This window comes from Anas platyrhynchos, chromosome W (genome assembly GCF_047663525.1).
Source record: "Anas platyrhynchos isolate ZD024472 breed Pekin duck chromosome W, IASCAAS_PekinDuck_T2T, whole genome shotgun sequence".
NCBI lineage: Eukaryota > Metazoa > Chordata > Aves > Anseriformes > Anatidae > Anas > Anas platyrhynchos.
In genome coordinates, this window is record NC_092620.1 from 7496645 (window position 1) to 7513532 (window position 16888).

Consider the following 16888-nt stretch of genomic DNA (forward strand, 5'->3'; position numbering starts at 1 on the left):
GTACCTAATCAGTTGTTGTGCAACTGGTTAGATACAACAGAGAAACTTTAGGTTAAAAGTAACATCCCAAATAACTGTATCAGCACAGTATTTAAATCAAATCTAAGCAAGCCACATGACACAGACTCTCTCTAGTGCTGAGACTCATACTTGAACATCACACAAAAAGCTAAAAGCCTTCATTTAGTATCTCAGTAATGACCAGAGTAGATCAGTATCTCAGTAAATGACCAGAGTAGATCAGAACTAGTAATGTAGTGCATATTTGACGATATCCAAGTACATTAACACAGTTACATACCTCTGTACCGTCACATAAACAAAATTATACATTTCTAGGTGAGCAAGAGGCTAGGTTTTTCTGGTTGCCCAACCAGACATTCTACAGATCCATGTAAAGATGGCTTCATCTTCCTCATTCATTTGAGCTCAGAGAAAATAGAAACGTATATGAAACCGCCATTTTGATAACCATCAAGTTGGTAAAACAGGACAGCACTGCAAAGACTTGCCTACAGGTGGAGTCACTAGTGTCTACACAATTTTCAAACCTTTCACAGTGTACATTCTTTCCCCTCTGCTTCTTTATTCCCTCCTCACTCTTCCTATGTTCAGTTAAGACACATACTCAATCTCTCTAATTTCTTTCTGTGTCCCCCTTCTTGTGTACTATTGCCCTTCTCCCTCTTTCTTATCCTTCCTTTCAGTATCCCATCTCTTTAACTCTACTCTTTCCAGATGTTTTAAATTCCCCTCCTACAAAAGTTTACCTACAAAATATACCACAATTTCTGACTTTGCAAATCATCAGCTTGCTTCATGTACTTGTACATTAAAACTCTTGTCATTCTTGTTTCATGATAAAAACTGCAAACCTTTCAGAGAACTGAAAAATCCCTTATCAATGTCCAAATGGTGCTTTGCACAATGGAGACCTCCTGATGTGACAACACATGGCTGAATGCTATTTATAAACTTCGGTTGAACCATAAGACAATGTTGCAATTATTTTACTTAGATACTAAACACGTAGTATAGCTCATGTATATACTCTGAATTATATAAATATATCTGCATTTAATCACATTTAATATATATAATCGCATATATATATATAAATTATATATATATATATGATTAAAATACAAGCAATCATTTTCCATGTAAAGTACTCGTCCTATAAAAGTTCCTTAATTGACAATGAGAGCTTTTCAGAGTGCATTATATGGATTTTCCCTGAAAGAGGAAGCATAAAAAATTGCATAGGATTTTAAATGTTTTAGGTATCAAACAGAAAAACTCTCCATTTTTCCTAGATATTTCCTTGATATTTCAGTATCAAATTTAACTGACATAAACAGAAATGAGGAAAATATATACAGATAGTGAATACACTTGTAGGCTGAAAGGAAAGGAATTAAAAAGCAATAAAAAGCAGTATTAATGCGGTAAAATATAACATACTATTTTGTTCATGAAAATTGTTTCATTTCAAAATAATGGTGCATGTTTAAATGTGAGAAAAGAACATAATGCAAACACTATTCATCACAGAAGAGAAGGAGTTTTACAACTGTGTTTCAGCGACCCTTCACAAAATCCCAGTCAGAGTTCCCCCCAAATGTAAGTACAGCAGCTCATGTTGGCTCCTGAGAAGCAAAGGAATTAGTACATTAAGTAGGTTCCAGCAAGCAGAAAATACAAGCATCAGTCCAACCTGAAAAGAATCTTTGCTAAAAGCCAAGCTTAGTGAATGTCCACACCAGAAAAGAAATACAAATGTTTGACTGTTTTCTTCTTTTGCTAGAATATTGTTGATTAGGCAACTTCAACAAGATATCCAAACAAATAAACCATAATGCATGCACATTATGCACATTTAAATAATTCCAGAGGGGGAAAAAAAATCCAGTTCCTACCAGTTTGGCTAAGTTGTGACGTGCTACGGCTTTTCCGCGAGAGACCCACGATGGCGACCATCTTTGCGCCGATGCTGGAGCGTCTCTTCTTGCCGCCACCGCCAACGGTGCCCACTGCCGTGTCCGACTGGCTGCCATCGTTTTTCTCCAGCGTGTACATGTCCCCACCGATGCTGGTGCTCTTAGTCATGTTCTTTCCTGAGGCGCCCATCTGTCTGCTTTGCATTTTGGATGTAAAGACACTGTCAGCCAGTGGATGGATAAACAGCGCAGACAAAAAAGAGTAAAAAGGGGAAGACAGAAAAGGACAGGTTTCAGATGGAAAGTTTTGGGAGACTGGAGGGTAAAAGCAGCTAATTCACACAGGTAGGGTTTGGTTTTTTAGAGGTAAAAAAGGAGCAGCTTTAATGGTAAGCTCCTGTTTGGTATTTCATTTTAAATAATAAGCTCTTACTGATTTTCTTAAATAAAATTTCTTACATGACCAGCAAAAGCATATCAAAGGATTAATATATTCGTGTAACATGTACACATTTTTTAAAAACTCTATGCAAGATTATAAGTATGTTCATATATATATTTTTTTGTTTTGACTGATTTGAGTATTGCTTTTCCACATTTGGCTAATCAAATCATATGCATTTGTTCCTCTAGTTTATCAGCTAAGCAGGTTCTGAAAATGGTTTGAGTAGGGATTAATACATAAATCCCTACATAAAATAAAATACATAAACTCTCATTTATAGTTCTTGCTTCAACTAGAAACAACGGCTGCAGACACTCAGCACACATGAATAGTGGTTATGGGTATATTTTTAACTGAGCAGGCTTTCTTTTTGTTACTAAAAGCTATTTGTATTATGCTGGTATCTTCTTACAATATTCTATAAACATAAATAGTCGCAAGCTAGAATACAAAGTGTTGTCCACAGTTGTGGAAAAGCAAAGGGTCTTCAAGACCCTTCAGTAAACCAAAGAAAAGTCACTTCCTGGCTCCCCTATATTGTTCTTATGATTTTCCTACAGCAGCTACAGTGCATCACTACTTGACAATGGCTTGGGTAAAAAAAGGCCAGGTGAAAATAAGCTTGCTTCAGTATAATGATTTTTGAATTTACTCTTCCCATCCCTTACGCATCTCATTTGTATGTTTCTTGAGCTTTATCTATGGCAGTATTAAGTTGTTACTCGCCTGCATTTTTGCCATTTGAGGTGGCACAGCAATATACTTATGCTGAGCATGTGCTGTCCCTCTAATAGTGTCTTTATCACCAAATAATTATTTTAAGTGTAAAAACATAAACACACTAAGTGGTTCCAGTTCCTCACCAATATCCCAACTTTTAACTCTCACAGCAAAATAATTATTTAATAGTAAGTTCTTTCGTTATCTGGTCTGAGATTATAAAAGCATTTTTTATTTACTTATTTAAACAGGCACTGCACACAAATTCACCAGTGAGGACACCACAGTTCAGGAGGTACAAACCAAAAAAATTTAGTTTTCAATCCCCAAGACAGAAGGTCGAACTGTGAGCAGACTGAGAGACAGACACACTAGTGCTGCTTGGGAAATTTACATTCTACAACCCTCTCAGATGCTCTGCCCCTCTTCTTCACACATATGTACACACAAATAAATACACACAAGTATATATTCCTCAGTGAAACAGATACTTGATTCATTAATGAACAGAATGAAAGTCTGAAGTCCAGCTTTGATTTCTAAACATCCAGACATTTCGAGGATATTTTCAGTAATCTAGTTCATTTATCCAATGTTTTTGATGAAATTACACAGTGATTAAATTATCCAGTTCTTTTATCCCCTCCATTTGGCAACAAATGCGTGTAAAAACATGTATAAAGTATTTATAAAACACTTGGACATTATGTGATTTAAATTAACTTTACTGATAAAATGGAATTTTATTATAATACATACGTTGTTCTTATTTATAGACTGTTTCTACAGGTTCTAAGCAGCTGCATCTGAATTATCTGCTAGACCTGCACAGCACTCCCAGAGGGACCTGATCTCCCAGTGGTCCAGGTTAAGGGACCTTTCCTTTGCATGGAGATCTACGATGATGATAGCAGTACACGTCCACATTTTGCCCTGACATGTAACCAGTAGATGGCTGGACAAACAGTCAGACTGGAACACTCTTCAGCAAATGTGGGCCTGATAATATGCACAGAGAGTATTTTTATTTCAGTGAAATTCTTGCACAGAACTCAGCCCTTTATAATTCTCTTCATTGCATCTCACTAGTAAGTCCATACTAGATACAGCGTTAGACAATCTGTAGAGAACAAAACAACAGAATATTTTTGGAAACCACGGAAAATTATTACTTTTGTGTGAATGTGTAAAATCATCACTATCTAAAGGCTAAAAAATATTGGTTTTGCTTCTTGAATACATTTTCAAAAACATACACAGGCTATTCCTGGAGCTTCACCCTTCAGTAAATGGTTCTGGAGTGGATTTTACGGGGTACAGCCACAGTCTTCCCCTTATTTATAATGAGCTATACCAATTTCAAAGAAAAGAAACTTCTATTGCTTCTTAACTGAGTTTTTATATGCATACATACTCTGTCAATAAAAACTTAACTATGGAATTAATGCAGCGGCCACAAAAGCAAAGGTATTGTTGGGTCTTTTACTACTGATTGGAAATGGGATGAGCCATCATATTTGGAATACCAAAGTAACTTTTTAAGATATTTGAGAGGTGCCAATAAAACTTTTTGCCCTTTAGTTGGCAGCCACATCTACATGAAGGCACAAAATGCTTGAAATTGAACCACAACACTGAGAAAAACACAAGAACTAGTTTACCTGGTGAATTTCACACTAAAATCAAGTGGGATAGGATGTTGGTAAAGAGGCAGGGAAGGAAAAAAAAGTGGATCTGTATTCCTGGGGCTTTTTATCACTATGATAACTGACTTGTGAGATGATAACATCACATGCTGTATTTCCTTTCAAACTAACACCTTCACAGGACGGAGATGCCACATGAACTAGTTCTCCGTTTCAACACTATCTCACAAATAAGAAATAACAAAGAGATCTAGAAATGTCATTGTTGGGAAGAGACAGTATATTCGGCTTTATGTCAGGCCAAATTCTAAGAATCAGAAAATTAGAGCCCTTTACCCAGTAATGCAAGTTTTTAAAGGAAATGTGATTAATTTCAGTGTTGTCTGTCAGAGCTCTTTGATGTATTTTTTCAAACAGTTGCATTCATATTTAGCACAGGAGTAGAAAACTAAAGCTATTTAGTTCCTAAAACTGTTTTGAAAACAGATCATTGGAGAGAGATCTTAAGAATGCTCCTTTGGGGAAAGACTTAGTATAAGTCATTAAATCTCTGTTATTTCATATGGGAGCTCATTCTCACAGCACAGACTGGTAGGAGGAAAGTATTTTTTACTGCTTGCAAAACAGCCTACTCCAATGCTATGTTTTTCAAGAGCCACAGAATATCCCGAGTTGGAACAGACCCACAAGGATCATCAAGTCCAACTCCTGGCTCCACACAGGACCGTCCAAAAATCAAACCATGTGTCTGACAGCATTGTCCAAATGCTTCTGGATCTCCAGCAGGCTTGGTGCTGTGACCAGTGCCCTGGGGAGCCTGTTTCAGTTTCCGATCACTCTCTCTCAGTGAAGAACCTTGTTCTAATATCCAACCTGAACCTCCCCTGTTGCAGCTTCATGCCATTCCCTTGGATACTATGATACCCAGGAAGTCTGTGAGCTCCTGTTGTATTTTATAACAGAAAATAGTAATTATGCCATTGCTTGATAAGTGATATTAACACTTAGGAAAGGTCTTATGACATAGCAGTGAAATCAGAAATAGTCTGTTTTCTCATAAAACACAAATTCTGAATTATAAAATCAAATTTTTATGTGTGTACCTGCTAACCATGAGGTAGACTTACTCAACCAGGTTCTTTTGACCAAATAAGAAAGCTAGGAAACAGAATTCAAGTGAAAAAAATATTTAATTTTAGGATTGAGTGAATATTCCAAAAACTAGTACAAATGGCTAATACTGAAAGTTCATTCACCATTTGCTATTTTTACCCTCTGAGTATTTTATTCTAAAAATACTTGTTCTAATTAAAGTTTTGGGGTTGTTTTGCTCTGTAAAAGCAGCAGGGGGAACATCTTTGTTATGTTCCCAGCTAGCCAACAGCTCTTGGAGAAAGCCATTATATAGCAGTGGCTTTGTTTTTTCTTAGTTCCTCCTTTTGGGAAAAGAAAAATCTTGGGGAAAAAAGTACTAGGAGAGTTGTGAAAGGCTTATAGTACTTCATAGTAAATCTGCAGTGCTCATGAGCAAAACAGCTCCTTCATGTGTACTCTGAACTCTTTTGGCCATTCAAGCCCTCCCTCACTAATTATTACTGGATACCTGTGAAGCTATCCTTCTACCCAGACTGCCTTTTGACAGTGCCAGAAATGGATTACTTCTAGAAAAATAGGGTGTTGTATGTCAGCTTGCACTCCTTTCTGAGGTAACAGAACTATCAGAGGGATGTCAGAGTTAAGAGACTACCTCCTATAAACTTTTCTTTTATCTGGAAACAGAAATTACTTATCCGGGAAGTTTTCTTTCCATGGACATATACACAAACATAATCCCACATCCACATTCAGTTAAATATGTACGTCTTAAATTTACGAGATGATATGAGTCAAGGAATAGATGTGCAGTACAAATAGGGTTTCCAAGTTGTCTGATGGTACTCAACTTAAGAAAACCCTCCACGATGAGAATATGCAGCCGTATGGGGCCAAAATAAATAAATATATAAATAAATAAACTGTGCTAGGCCATCATGTGAATGGTGGTGCAAGAATCACCCTCATTAAAATCAAGACAGGAACAAACTTATCACACCACCCCAGCTGTGAGGCAGCCACAGAGTGGAGGTAGCCAGGCCCCTGACTATGGCTTATGGGGACCAACTAGTCTGCCAGAGCAGGGCGATGTTGCTTCCTGTACTGCCCCTAGTTCTCTTCAGTTGTGAGATGTAGCTTTATACACCCTTCCTAAAATACAGCATTCCTCTGTAATCCCTTCACAAACAAGCAGAGGGAGTACAAAAATGCATTTAAAGTGGCTAGTAACGGCCTCCAACATCTCATCCCCCAGTCTGTACGTATAACCAGGATTGTTCCTTCCCAGTTTAGCGGTATAGAGCCTTAAACTCGGCTATACAGCAAATCTCAGATTGTTCTTACATTCTGGTACTCTACAGACCAATTGTAGCCCATGAGTTATTTCTGAATGTTTTTGAAGAAAAACAGTAAGCCAGTCTGAAAATGCTGTTCATATACAGCCTTCTAGAAAATCCAGTATTATGCTTCTGGATTTCTTAAAGGCACTTATCTTCAGGATCCATTTTCAAAGACCCACTTGTTTTCAAAACAGGGAGTGTAATTCTCCTCTGGAATCAGATTTGTTGTCAAGGTTTTCCAGACTCCTACCATAGCAGATAATCAGCAACTATCTTGATCTTCTTGCTTTGTCAGTATCTGTGCTGATACAGATTAGAAAACATTGGCAGAGAAACTCTCCCAAAGTACAATGCCTAGGACCTGCTGCTTGGAATACAGTCTCTTAGGAGTTGACACATAGCCAGAAGGAAATACTGCCTGAGGAAATCCTCAAAGAAGGGAAGGAGGCAGGGAAATAGGTTGCAAAAAAGATCTTTGATTCAGTTTTGGTATTTCATGCTTTAGACAGACCATATTCTTGATATCTGACCAAGAAGAAAAGCAACTGTTTGTGAAGTTTCAGTTAAGAGGGGAGATTTCACAATGTGAAAGGATCCTGCCCTAAAGGGAGAGAAACTGTTCTGAAGCCACTTGACATACAGCAATATAGCTAAGATGGACTGCAGTGTGGACAAATGCTCTAGAACCTAAATAAACAAGGCCTGCATAAAAACAACAACAACAAAAAATCTATTTTTGAAAGTTAAGAAGAAAAAAAAGTCATAAATTTCACCCAGCTTCTCCCAATGTTTGACTTATTGGTGTTTCGAGGGCATTTAATGGGTTTACAAAAAATACTTATTTTAGAATTAATTGACAATATTGTTGGCTGCTGATACATTTTCCATGAGAGCAACTGGAGACACACAGAACATTCATTGTTTCGTATGTACCAAATGGAAAATTTCCTCCTCTTTCCATAGTTAAAAACCTGCAGTCTTTGGCTGCCACTTTTGAACCAATTGCAGAGATTGTATGGCATCTCACTAGTTGGTCAGAAACTCGCCTAAGGAAACAATCTTTTTTAATAGAAACCGTCTGATTAGTAGAATAAGTGCCAAATTTCCTCGGGAACCTTTCATTTAAGACAGAAACAAACAAACAAACAAAAATCCCACAACAAAATAACAACAAAAACCCACTGACACCTGGGAGTCCTTATGCTTTACCATGCTTGTTGAGATTTACAATATGTGGTAAACCAGCCAGAGACAAAGCCAAGGATGGAGAAACTGAAAACGATGACTCTCTTAAAAATTTTTACTGCTATAAAAAGCAATTGCGAAGTCCCAGTGGTTAAAGAATCTTATTAAGATTTTTGCAGGCATCCTCTACTGTCGAACAGGAAACTACTGCCCATTCTTTCTGTACATTAAGCAATCCAACAGACAGCAATGAGGAAGGCTAAACCAGGAAAATACACTGATTCAGTCCTTCACATATACAAGAAATACAAATGACCAACAGACCCAAACCCAAACCCATAATATTTTCAATCTGGAAGCAAAGGCAAACATCTTACCTGGTCTATTGCCAGTTAAAATGCTTCCAACTGCATGGATTTATACATGTTCTCCAAGAAAAATCCTCTCTTAGAACACCACAGTCACTCAAAAAACACAGATCATATCCTCTCAGGCATTTTTTGCTTGAGAGTCTCATTTTGCTCTCCTAGACTCAAAATGCTATTCTATCCATTCCTAGTTATAGACTAAAATTATTATGACAATCTTGATTTTTTTTCGTTTTTCACTTACCAACAAATACACTTTACTAAAACCAGTGTTATAAAGCACAGTTTTTTTTTAACTCTATGGTATTAAATTCTTACATGTCAAGGAGATGAAAAGCAATTGTAACCATTGTATTAGTTATCATTAGTAGGATTTCTGGGTATTTTTTGTTTTGTTTTCAGTCTTTATTACAAATGAATTAGAAATGAAGCAGTTCATCTCATTGCTCTGCCAAAAGAATATGCACAAGAGAATCAGATTTATACTGAAGTCATTTGGCAGATCTTGGCAGGTTTCTTTTTTCCCAGTGAAAATTCAGAATTAATACTTCCCTGTTGTTCACCCTAGTTCTCTGGTAATGATGCCTAACTCAACTAAAGCATCTGCAATTGTAAAAATGCACTTTGCCAAGTTAGAGGTACAGCCATGTGCTGTGATATCCTAGGGAGGGTACAAAATTTAACATTTTTTTCCGTTGCTTTAAGAGGTATTTTCTTATATTTGTCGTTTGTGAGACTGGATGACCACTGAAGATTTCTTTTACAGAAGCAGGATAGGAATTTTAATTCCATTCTCAATAGATATCTTTACTTATCTGGAGACATTCTCATTTCATTAATTTGCTGAGTTAATTTAACAAAAACAGCATTATGGGGACAGCTGTGATGTTGGAAATAATATTTCCATGGGAACAATGCCTCTGGCCAATGCACATTCTCATTTGCCAATTCATATCAGAGACACAATACAGGTTTGAAATTATAATTTACTCTCCTGAGGTTCACTTGACCAAAAATTATCCTATTAACTTATTTGTGATATAAATCTCTAATAGCTACTGGACTGACTTCATTGATAAGTTTATTTTATTGAAATTATAACAGGAAAGGTGGTAGAAAACAACAGATTTTGAAATTGGCTTTTTTTTAATGGATTCGGCTAAACACAGAAAAAAAATATTTTTTATGATTAATTAGTGAATAAAGTAGTGATTATAATGCATTTTGTTTTGCATATTATTCAAAGACAACTTGTGTGCACAACTGAAAATAAAATCATTATCATTATCATTAATATATTACTCTGCTAACAGCTGTGAACCTACGCAAAAATCCCTTCCTTTAATACAGTGAACTAAACCGGGCATTCAAAATGTGTGAATTCAAAAGAAGCCTCGAAAGAAAACAAGCTAAGGAGCAAAAGTCTTGCATTAGCCAGCTGTCATTTCTGTTTGATACTCATTTGCAAATACAAGTCCACATGAGCTCTGAAGGCCTGGTAATAAGGAAAAGAAAATAAAGACAGCATCAGTTGTGTAACACACAGCACGTTAACAACAGGCCTGCCAAATTAAAGCTGACAGTGGGCAATCTGGCTTAATTGACAATGTGTTTTAGAGAGATGGACCTATGCTTATTTGAACATATTGTTGAATAAAAATTTTCCAGCAGACGAGGGAGATAGGGATCATTCTGTTTCCACTATTAACAATGCTTACTAAGACCTAAAATCACAAGAGAAATAATATTAAATCAAGTCCCAAAGTGATAAAATTTTCAAATTTGAAGGTAAACATTCTCAAAAATATATAGAGATAAAAGACATTGTATTGCCTCAGGGTAAGGGGAGCCATAACTTAGCATCTTTATTTGCTAAACTGAAATCATCTATAAGGAAGATTTTTTGATTTAGAAAATCCATTGAGAGCTGGAGAACTCTAGTCATGCAGGAACTAGATTGGATGTGCTACTGTGTACAGCAGGGTGAAAATCACAGAATATGCAGGGAAGAACTAAATGTTCTGAAAAGCCATTATTCCAATAGATTTCTGTAGTCAATATGGATTTGACTATAGCTGCATCCATACTTTGCTCATGGAAAATAGGGCTGATTTGATCAGTACTGTGCAATGTGATCATGCTCACGTTTGTACTGCTCATGTGTGTGTGCAACGGGATGAGGAGGGGGGTGTCTCAACAATAAAGCAGTTCTGATGTTTCCTTCATTCCTTGTAAAATTCAGGTTGCTTGAGGACTCCAAAAAATCAGGGTCAGAATAGACACTGCTATCAAATCCATAGCGTATTTCTGAATTGATCTTCTGGGACTGAGAGCTAAATGGACACAAGCAAGAGATCTGAAGCCATAATTACCTCAGCCAAAGGGACGTTATCTGGGACATCATGATCTTGCCTATCTGACTTCTGTCATTTTGACAAAATGACTTTGAGTCACTTGGGGCCTCTGGGGGAAATTAGAAAAGCATACAGAAAACCTAAAAGCATCGTGAAAAGAAAATGTCGTGAGGATATTTGGCTTACATCCTTCTCAGCTCAAGTCCGCAAATGTTGTTCCCTGATGTGGAGAGGACAGGTCCATGACCAGAGCTCCCGGCTGAGGAAGTATGCACACTTGCATGCCATGCATGTTTGGAGCAAAGGCTTGCTTAGGTAATGCTTCATGGGCTTTGTAGGCTAAGATGAGTAAAACTACTATATGATAATATTCAACCAAAATGTTCAGATGCTTAGTCAAATAACCTTAAAATCAGAAAGATGGGCAATACCAAACCACTGCAGCATCATCTTACCCTGGGAATTATATAAGTAATGGACCAACACTGAGCCCCCAACCTTTAGTTAAAATACCACACTTGCCAGATGGGTCTGGCAATATGTTTCAAAGAACCTGTGTTTCAGAAGCACGTTTGTGAAGCAACATGAAGGAAGTTCATACGTCTTTCTTAGAAGGCTAAATGATAAGTTTATTCATTATTTTTGATTAAGTACTTTTAGAGGAATCAGAAAAGGCACTATATTACTTTTATGGAATCTTTTCACATTTCTAGTTAAAATCATACTCAAAGAAAAACAATGCAAACATACAGCACTAAGAGAGAACCACAGAATCATAGTGTCAGAGAGAGAAATGAGCTTCCTAATTAAATTCTTTGCTTTGATAAGTTTCTATTCCACACTTAGTTGTTGCTATTGCTATTCAAGTCCACAGACCTATTGTGCCCAATCCTGTAGATATAAAAGTCTGTCTAATGAAGAACTTATAATTCAAACTGGTTTTAAATATCTTTAGAAAATGAGCAAAAACTAATTTCAATATTTTTACTTGCTTCAAATCCTCTTTTTGTTTCTTTTGATCATCTCTATGTCTTGCGTGTCTCTAGGGCTTTACATCTGCACCTCAGGATAAAAAACAGAAACAAAAATACAAAACAAACAAACAAACAAAAAACAACAGCAAAAAACCTACTGATGCACAGTTAAATGACCTTTAGAAACAGGAGTACATCAGTGCTTTCTGGATCACAGCTCAGAGCTGACACTCAGCAGAGGTTGAAGTGCAGGCTACATTTCATGTAGAAGGAAGCAGTCTCAATAATATCATGTTGTTGTCAAAGAAAAAATGTCTGAGTTCCCTGCTGGGCATCATATATCAAAACTGCAGACAGTTTCATATGAAGTATTTTCACTGCTCATCTGTTAAAAATGTGTACTTCCAAATTCATTACTTTATTATTTCCTTGAAAAAAATAATAAATATAAGTTTACTATGTGTAAAGGAATCTATATGTCTTTTATACCTATTCCACAGTACCGGGAAAAAAAAAGGGTCTCTAAGAATTTGATAGATGGTGATGAGTAACTTAGAAACAGGTGCCTTTGCTGGATTTCTTAAATGATTTGTATTTTAATCTATAGATTTCACAAAAAAAAAAAAAAAAAATTAATACAATTCCTTTATGAAGCATTGATGTTTTGTATCCTTTTCCATACTATTTTTCCAGAAGTCACAGATAATTTTCCTCCGCATGTCATCTGTGAAAGTGCAGAACACAAAATGGCCAAATTACTGACTGTGGGCATTGCTGCAGACACTGTTGCTGTATGAACTTTCAGCTTCTGAAGAGTAGCCTCAATGCAGAACACTAAAACAAGTTTAAAACTTGCATCAAAGTGGATTTGGATTGTTACTTCAAATAGAGCAAGAATTTGTCATGAACTGCTAACAGACTCTATAGTCCAATAATAGTAATTTTAATCGAACAAAAAAAAAAAAGGTTGATTTTAGGTACTTTGATTTCAGAGACACATACCAGCTATACGTAAGCTGTTTATCTCTCTGCTTAGCTAATGAGAAGCATGCAGAACAGTGATGTTAGGGGGACACAAAACAGAGTTGTTGCTTTTTGTTCCAGGTCTCAGTCCACCATACCTATCCCAGACTCCTGAATAAATGTTTTGCATTCAAAAATAGGTGGTGAATGTGGTATGGCAACCTGGTGGTCTGATCCCAGGAGCAGCAAGGTCACTTTGTTGTGATGGTTAAGGAAAGTGCAGCACCAACTTCTTGGGTTGAGTGCAGTCCAAAAGTCATTCTCATCCCATGCTGGGAACAGGGCTGGTCTCACAAAGGGAAGGTGTGCCAAGGGAGGCTGCTGGCATCGTACCTCATCCTGCCTGCAGCCCCATTTGCTCATCCAGGGGTGGAACCTGGTGTCGGCAGGGCCTGAGCTCATTGCCATGGAGAGGGAACGTGCTTCTGACGCTCTTTCCCAGTGTACCCAGACCATGGCCGGGCCTTTACCACCTCACAAACACTGCAGTTTGTGCTTCAGGCAGGGCCTGGCCTACTAGGAGTGCATGGTTCAGCTGGCCAGCAGAAGCTCAAATCCAGTATTTCAAGGAAGCCTCTGCTAGATCTATCAGGGCACAGATTCCTAAAGGACCTACCATGCGGTGGGGAAAGGGTCTCAGGCCACAGTGCCTACTCACAAGCATGTGGCCTGCTTGGCGAGAAAGGTTGGGCACAATTAACTTCTTTCATCCATTAGAGCAGTTGGAACAATCACTATAATTATTCTGAAATAGCTTTAAGAAAGCAAACAATACATGCACATTGAAAACAGATTTCTTGATGCTTGTTATCTTTTGCAGAGCTTTCGATATTTTTACCAGAATATAGATTTTTTAAAGTGCTACTGGCTTCCACTGCTACGGAGGAGCTAGCATAGGCTGAATTTCTGTATTTTTTCATCCAGCTTTGCAAAACACTGCATTTAACTGATAATGGCTGCAATCATGGTAGAAGCTTCATAAAAAATGAAACACTAAGATTACAATATAATGAGAAACTAAGGAACAAATACTCATCAGGCATCAGTTTTAAAACCTACATAATTAAATTCTTTGAAGAATTTTTTGACTGAATGACACAAAAAGAACTAGAAAGTGACTTGGAGATGAATCCAATTCCCTTGCATCCCACAAGGGAAAGGGCACAGAGAGCATGAAGTACCATTAGGAACAGAAAAGGTTTTTTAGCTGAACAAATCCATTACTTAAAACTACATGCTGTATTCCATTTTTTTTGTATCTTTAAGTACTTCTGCAAAATTACATTCCAGATGACTTTCTCCACTACAGATTTTCATTCTTCGCTTGTGTCATCTTCCTATTAATCAGCTCTATTTCTTTGACTACCTTTTAGGATTTACTTCTTTTCTTTACACTGTGTCTCACTGATATAAAACATAGCAAAACAGGTGATCTACCATCCTCCTGTGCTGTCTCTGCATTCTCCTCTTAATACATTTCTCTTCACTTGCTCTTGTCACAGAGGTAGAAATTTTTCACTGGATCTCTTCTTAAACTGATTGATTTGACTACGTGAGATTGGATGCTACCTTCTTATTTCTTTTCCCCCTGCCTCTTACTTTCCTTACTCTCACCTCTGCTCACCTCATCACAGAGATTCTGAGGCCAGCAGGGCCCTCTGGAGCCAGCCGGTGCCACCCGTGCCCAAGCAGGGACACCCAGAGCAGGGTGCCCAGCACCACGTCCAGGCGGCTGCTGAAGGGCTCCAAGGAGGAGACCCCACAGCCTCTGGGCAGCCTGTGCCAGGGCTCCATCACCCGCACAGCACAGAAGGGCTCCTGGTGCTCAGGGGGAGCCTCCTGGGGGCCAGGTTGTGCCCAGGGCCTCCTGTCCTGGCACTGGGCACCACTGCACACAGCCTGGCTCTGTACTCACTGCACCCTCCCTTCAGCTGTTTATAGACATCAATAAGATCTCCCCTGGCTTCCCCCCCCCTTTTTTTTAACCTTTTTTTTTTTTTCCCCAAGTTGTAGAAACATGCTTTAACATATCCCTTTATAATGTAGAACAGAATGCCTAGTCTTGCTCTCATCAGTTCTGCAAGTACTGTCACATCTCCTTTCTCCTTTTCATCTCTGAATTAATTGAACGATCAAATGCATTGTTTAAAATAACTGATCTCCTGTTTTCCAATTCCATTTCAAACACTTTCCAAACAACTATCTTTCACCTCTCGCATTCAATTGAAACTACATCTGCCAAAGTTTTTAATAATTTCTTAAGATTGTGACAGTATACTGGTCTCTCCTTTGCCTTGCTACAATTAACCATGCTCTGAAAAGTTATCCTCCCTGAATTTCTATACTGCATCACACCTCAGATTTGCCCTCTCTCTAATTTTTCATTCAACGTCTGCTCTAGTAGATCGTCATTTTCTGCCCAACCAGTTAACTGTGATGGCCCCACAGGACTATATCATTATCTCCTATGTTGATATCCCTAAATTAGCCTCCCTTCATCAACAGTACGTCAAAATATTATCCCCTCTGCAGTAAAAACTCCATCTCTTCTCCCCTGCCTACACTAAAACCTCCTCATGAATCACTAATCTCAATTCAGCATCACTAAATTCAGTATTTCCTTCCAAGACCTCTCATCTGCTTCTTCTCTCAACCACATGGACCATGCATGTCATTCAGGCCTGCTCTTTGGGCAGCCCTTTTAATTCAAGCTACATATTAGGCCCACATTTTTATGACTTACAAGTACTTTCTGTTTCACACCTCTACCTCTTCTGTTCATCCACACAGCTAATCGTTTTCCACTCTCTCACATATCACATGTCATGTATTTCTTCTCCACCTCTGGCAATTTACCTAACCAAAGCCCGTTCCAGGACACTGTAGGAAAGATAAGTTTCATAGCCTTTCAGTTTGGCTGTACAACCTGTCACTGTGCATCAGTACAAAGGTACTCTTTTCTTTATCCAGCTGTACATAAGTTGTCTTTGTTTTCCAGTATTTAACAGTTGTTCCTTCTCCCATTTATCTTCTCCCATTCAGGACTGAAAGTTCAGCTCCTGCTGCTGAACAGACTTACCCCGTCATCCACTTGTGGTATTTTTAGTAAGCAACTCATGTTTTTTCCCCCGTGAATCTAATGCTTGAAAAGAGCTCTCCAGAAGCATTCACAAAAACATCTTATTTTCTTTATTCCAATCTCCCCTTAGTGCTCCCTGTTGTCAAGATGTCCCCAGCCCTGTATTGTCACTATCTCCTGTCATGTGAAATATTTCATAACTCTCCTGTGGTCCCCTCTCTACACTCATATGTCATCCCATGATTTAGACTCCCTGTGCTTGGAACAGAGCCCGTATTTTTCTTCTGTATTTGAACAGCTTCTAAAAGAGTGAAATCCTTATCTGTTACCACAATTGTATATTGATATGAGAAAACAAAACTATCTTCTTTATTAGAATTAATGTTTTGGATTCCTATTTAGAAAAACATTAAGAAAGGTTAAGATTTAGAGCAGTCAAAAAAATTTCCTGCACTTTTTAAATATTCTGAATGCTTACACTATAGATCTAAGAGGGCTTTTTGTCCCTGATATCATCAGGGAGCCAGAATAAGAAATATTGTCAGATAACTGTACATAAAGAATCCTTAAAGATTACAACAGTAAAACCTGATCTGTGCTTTCTGTTTACTAGCATGCCTTGCCAAAAAAGAACACAATTATGCTTTCACTGTACATCAACCATATGCCAATTTTTAGTTTTACAAGGTTTAATGAAGGCAAAATCTGACTCTGCAGCTATT

At 37.8% G+C, this 16888-nt stretch overlaps 1 protein-coding gene across 26 annotated transcripts in view; it reads right to left on the reverse strand.

Moving 5' to 3' along the window:
- The window catches only part of LOC139998612 (regulating synaptic membrane exocytosis protein 2-like), a 172732-nt gene that overhangs the window by 50517 nt on the left and 105327 nt on the right, over positions 1-16888 (reverse strand). For 16 of the 26 annotated variants that reach the window (XM_072030560.1, XM_072030559.1, XM_072030558.1 and 13 more), the window contains one exon: positions 1920-2137. The exons of 3 other annotated variants lie outside the window; for them this stretch is intronic. In XM_072030560.1, the coding sequence (XP_071886661.1) occupies positions 1920-2137 (218 nt within the window). Of the gene's footprint in view, positions 1-1919; positions 2162-16888 lie in introns of all 26 variants that reach the window. 7 more of the 26 variants (XM_072030561.1, XM_072030566.1, XM_072030557.1 and 4 more) reach the window with 2 other exon arrangements.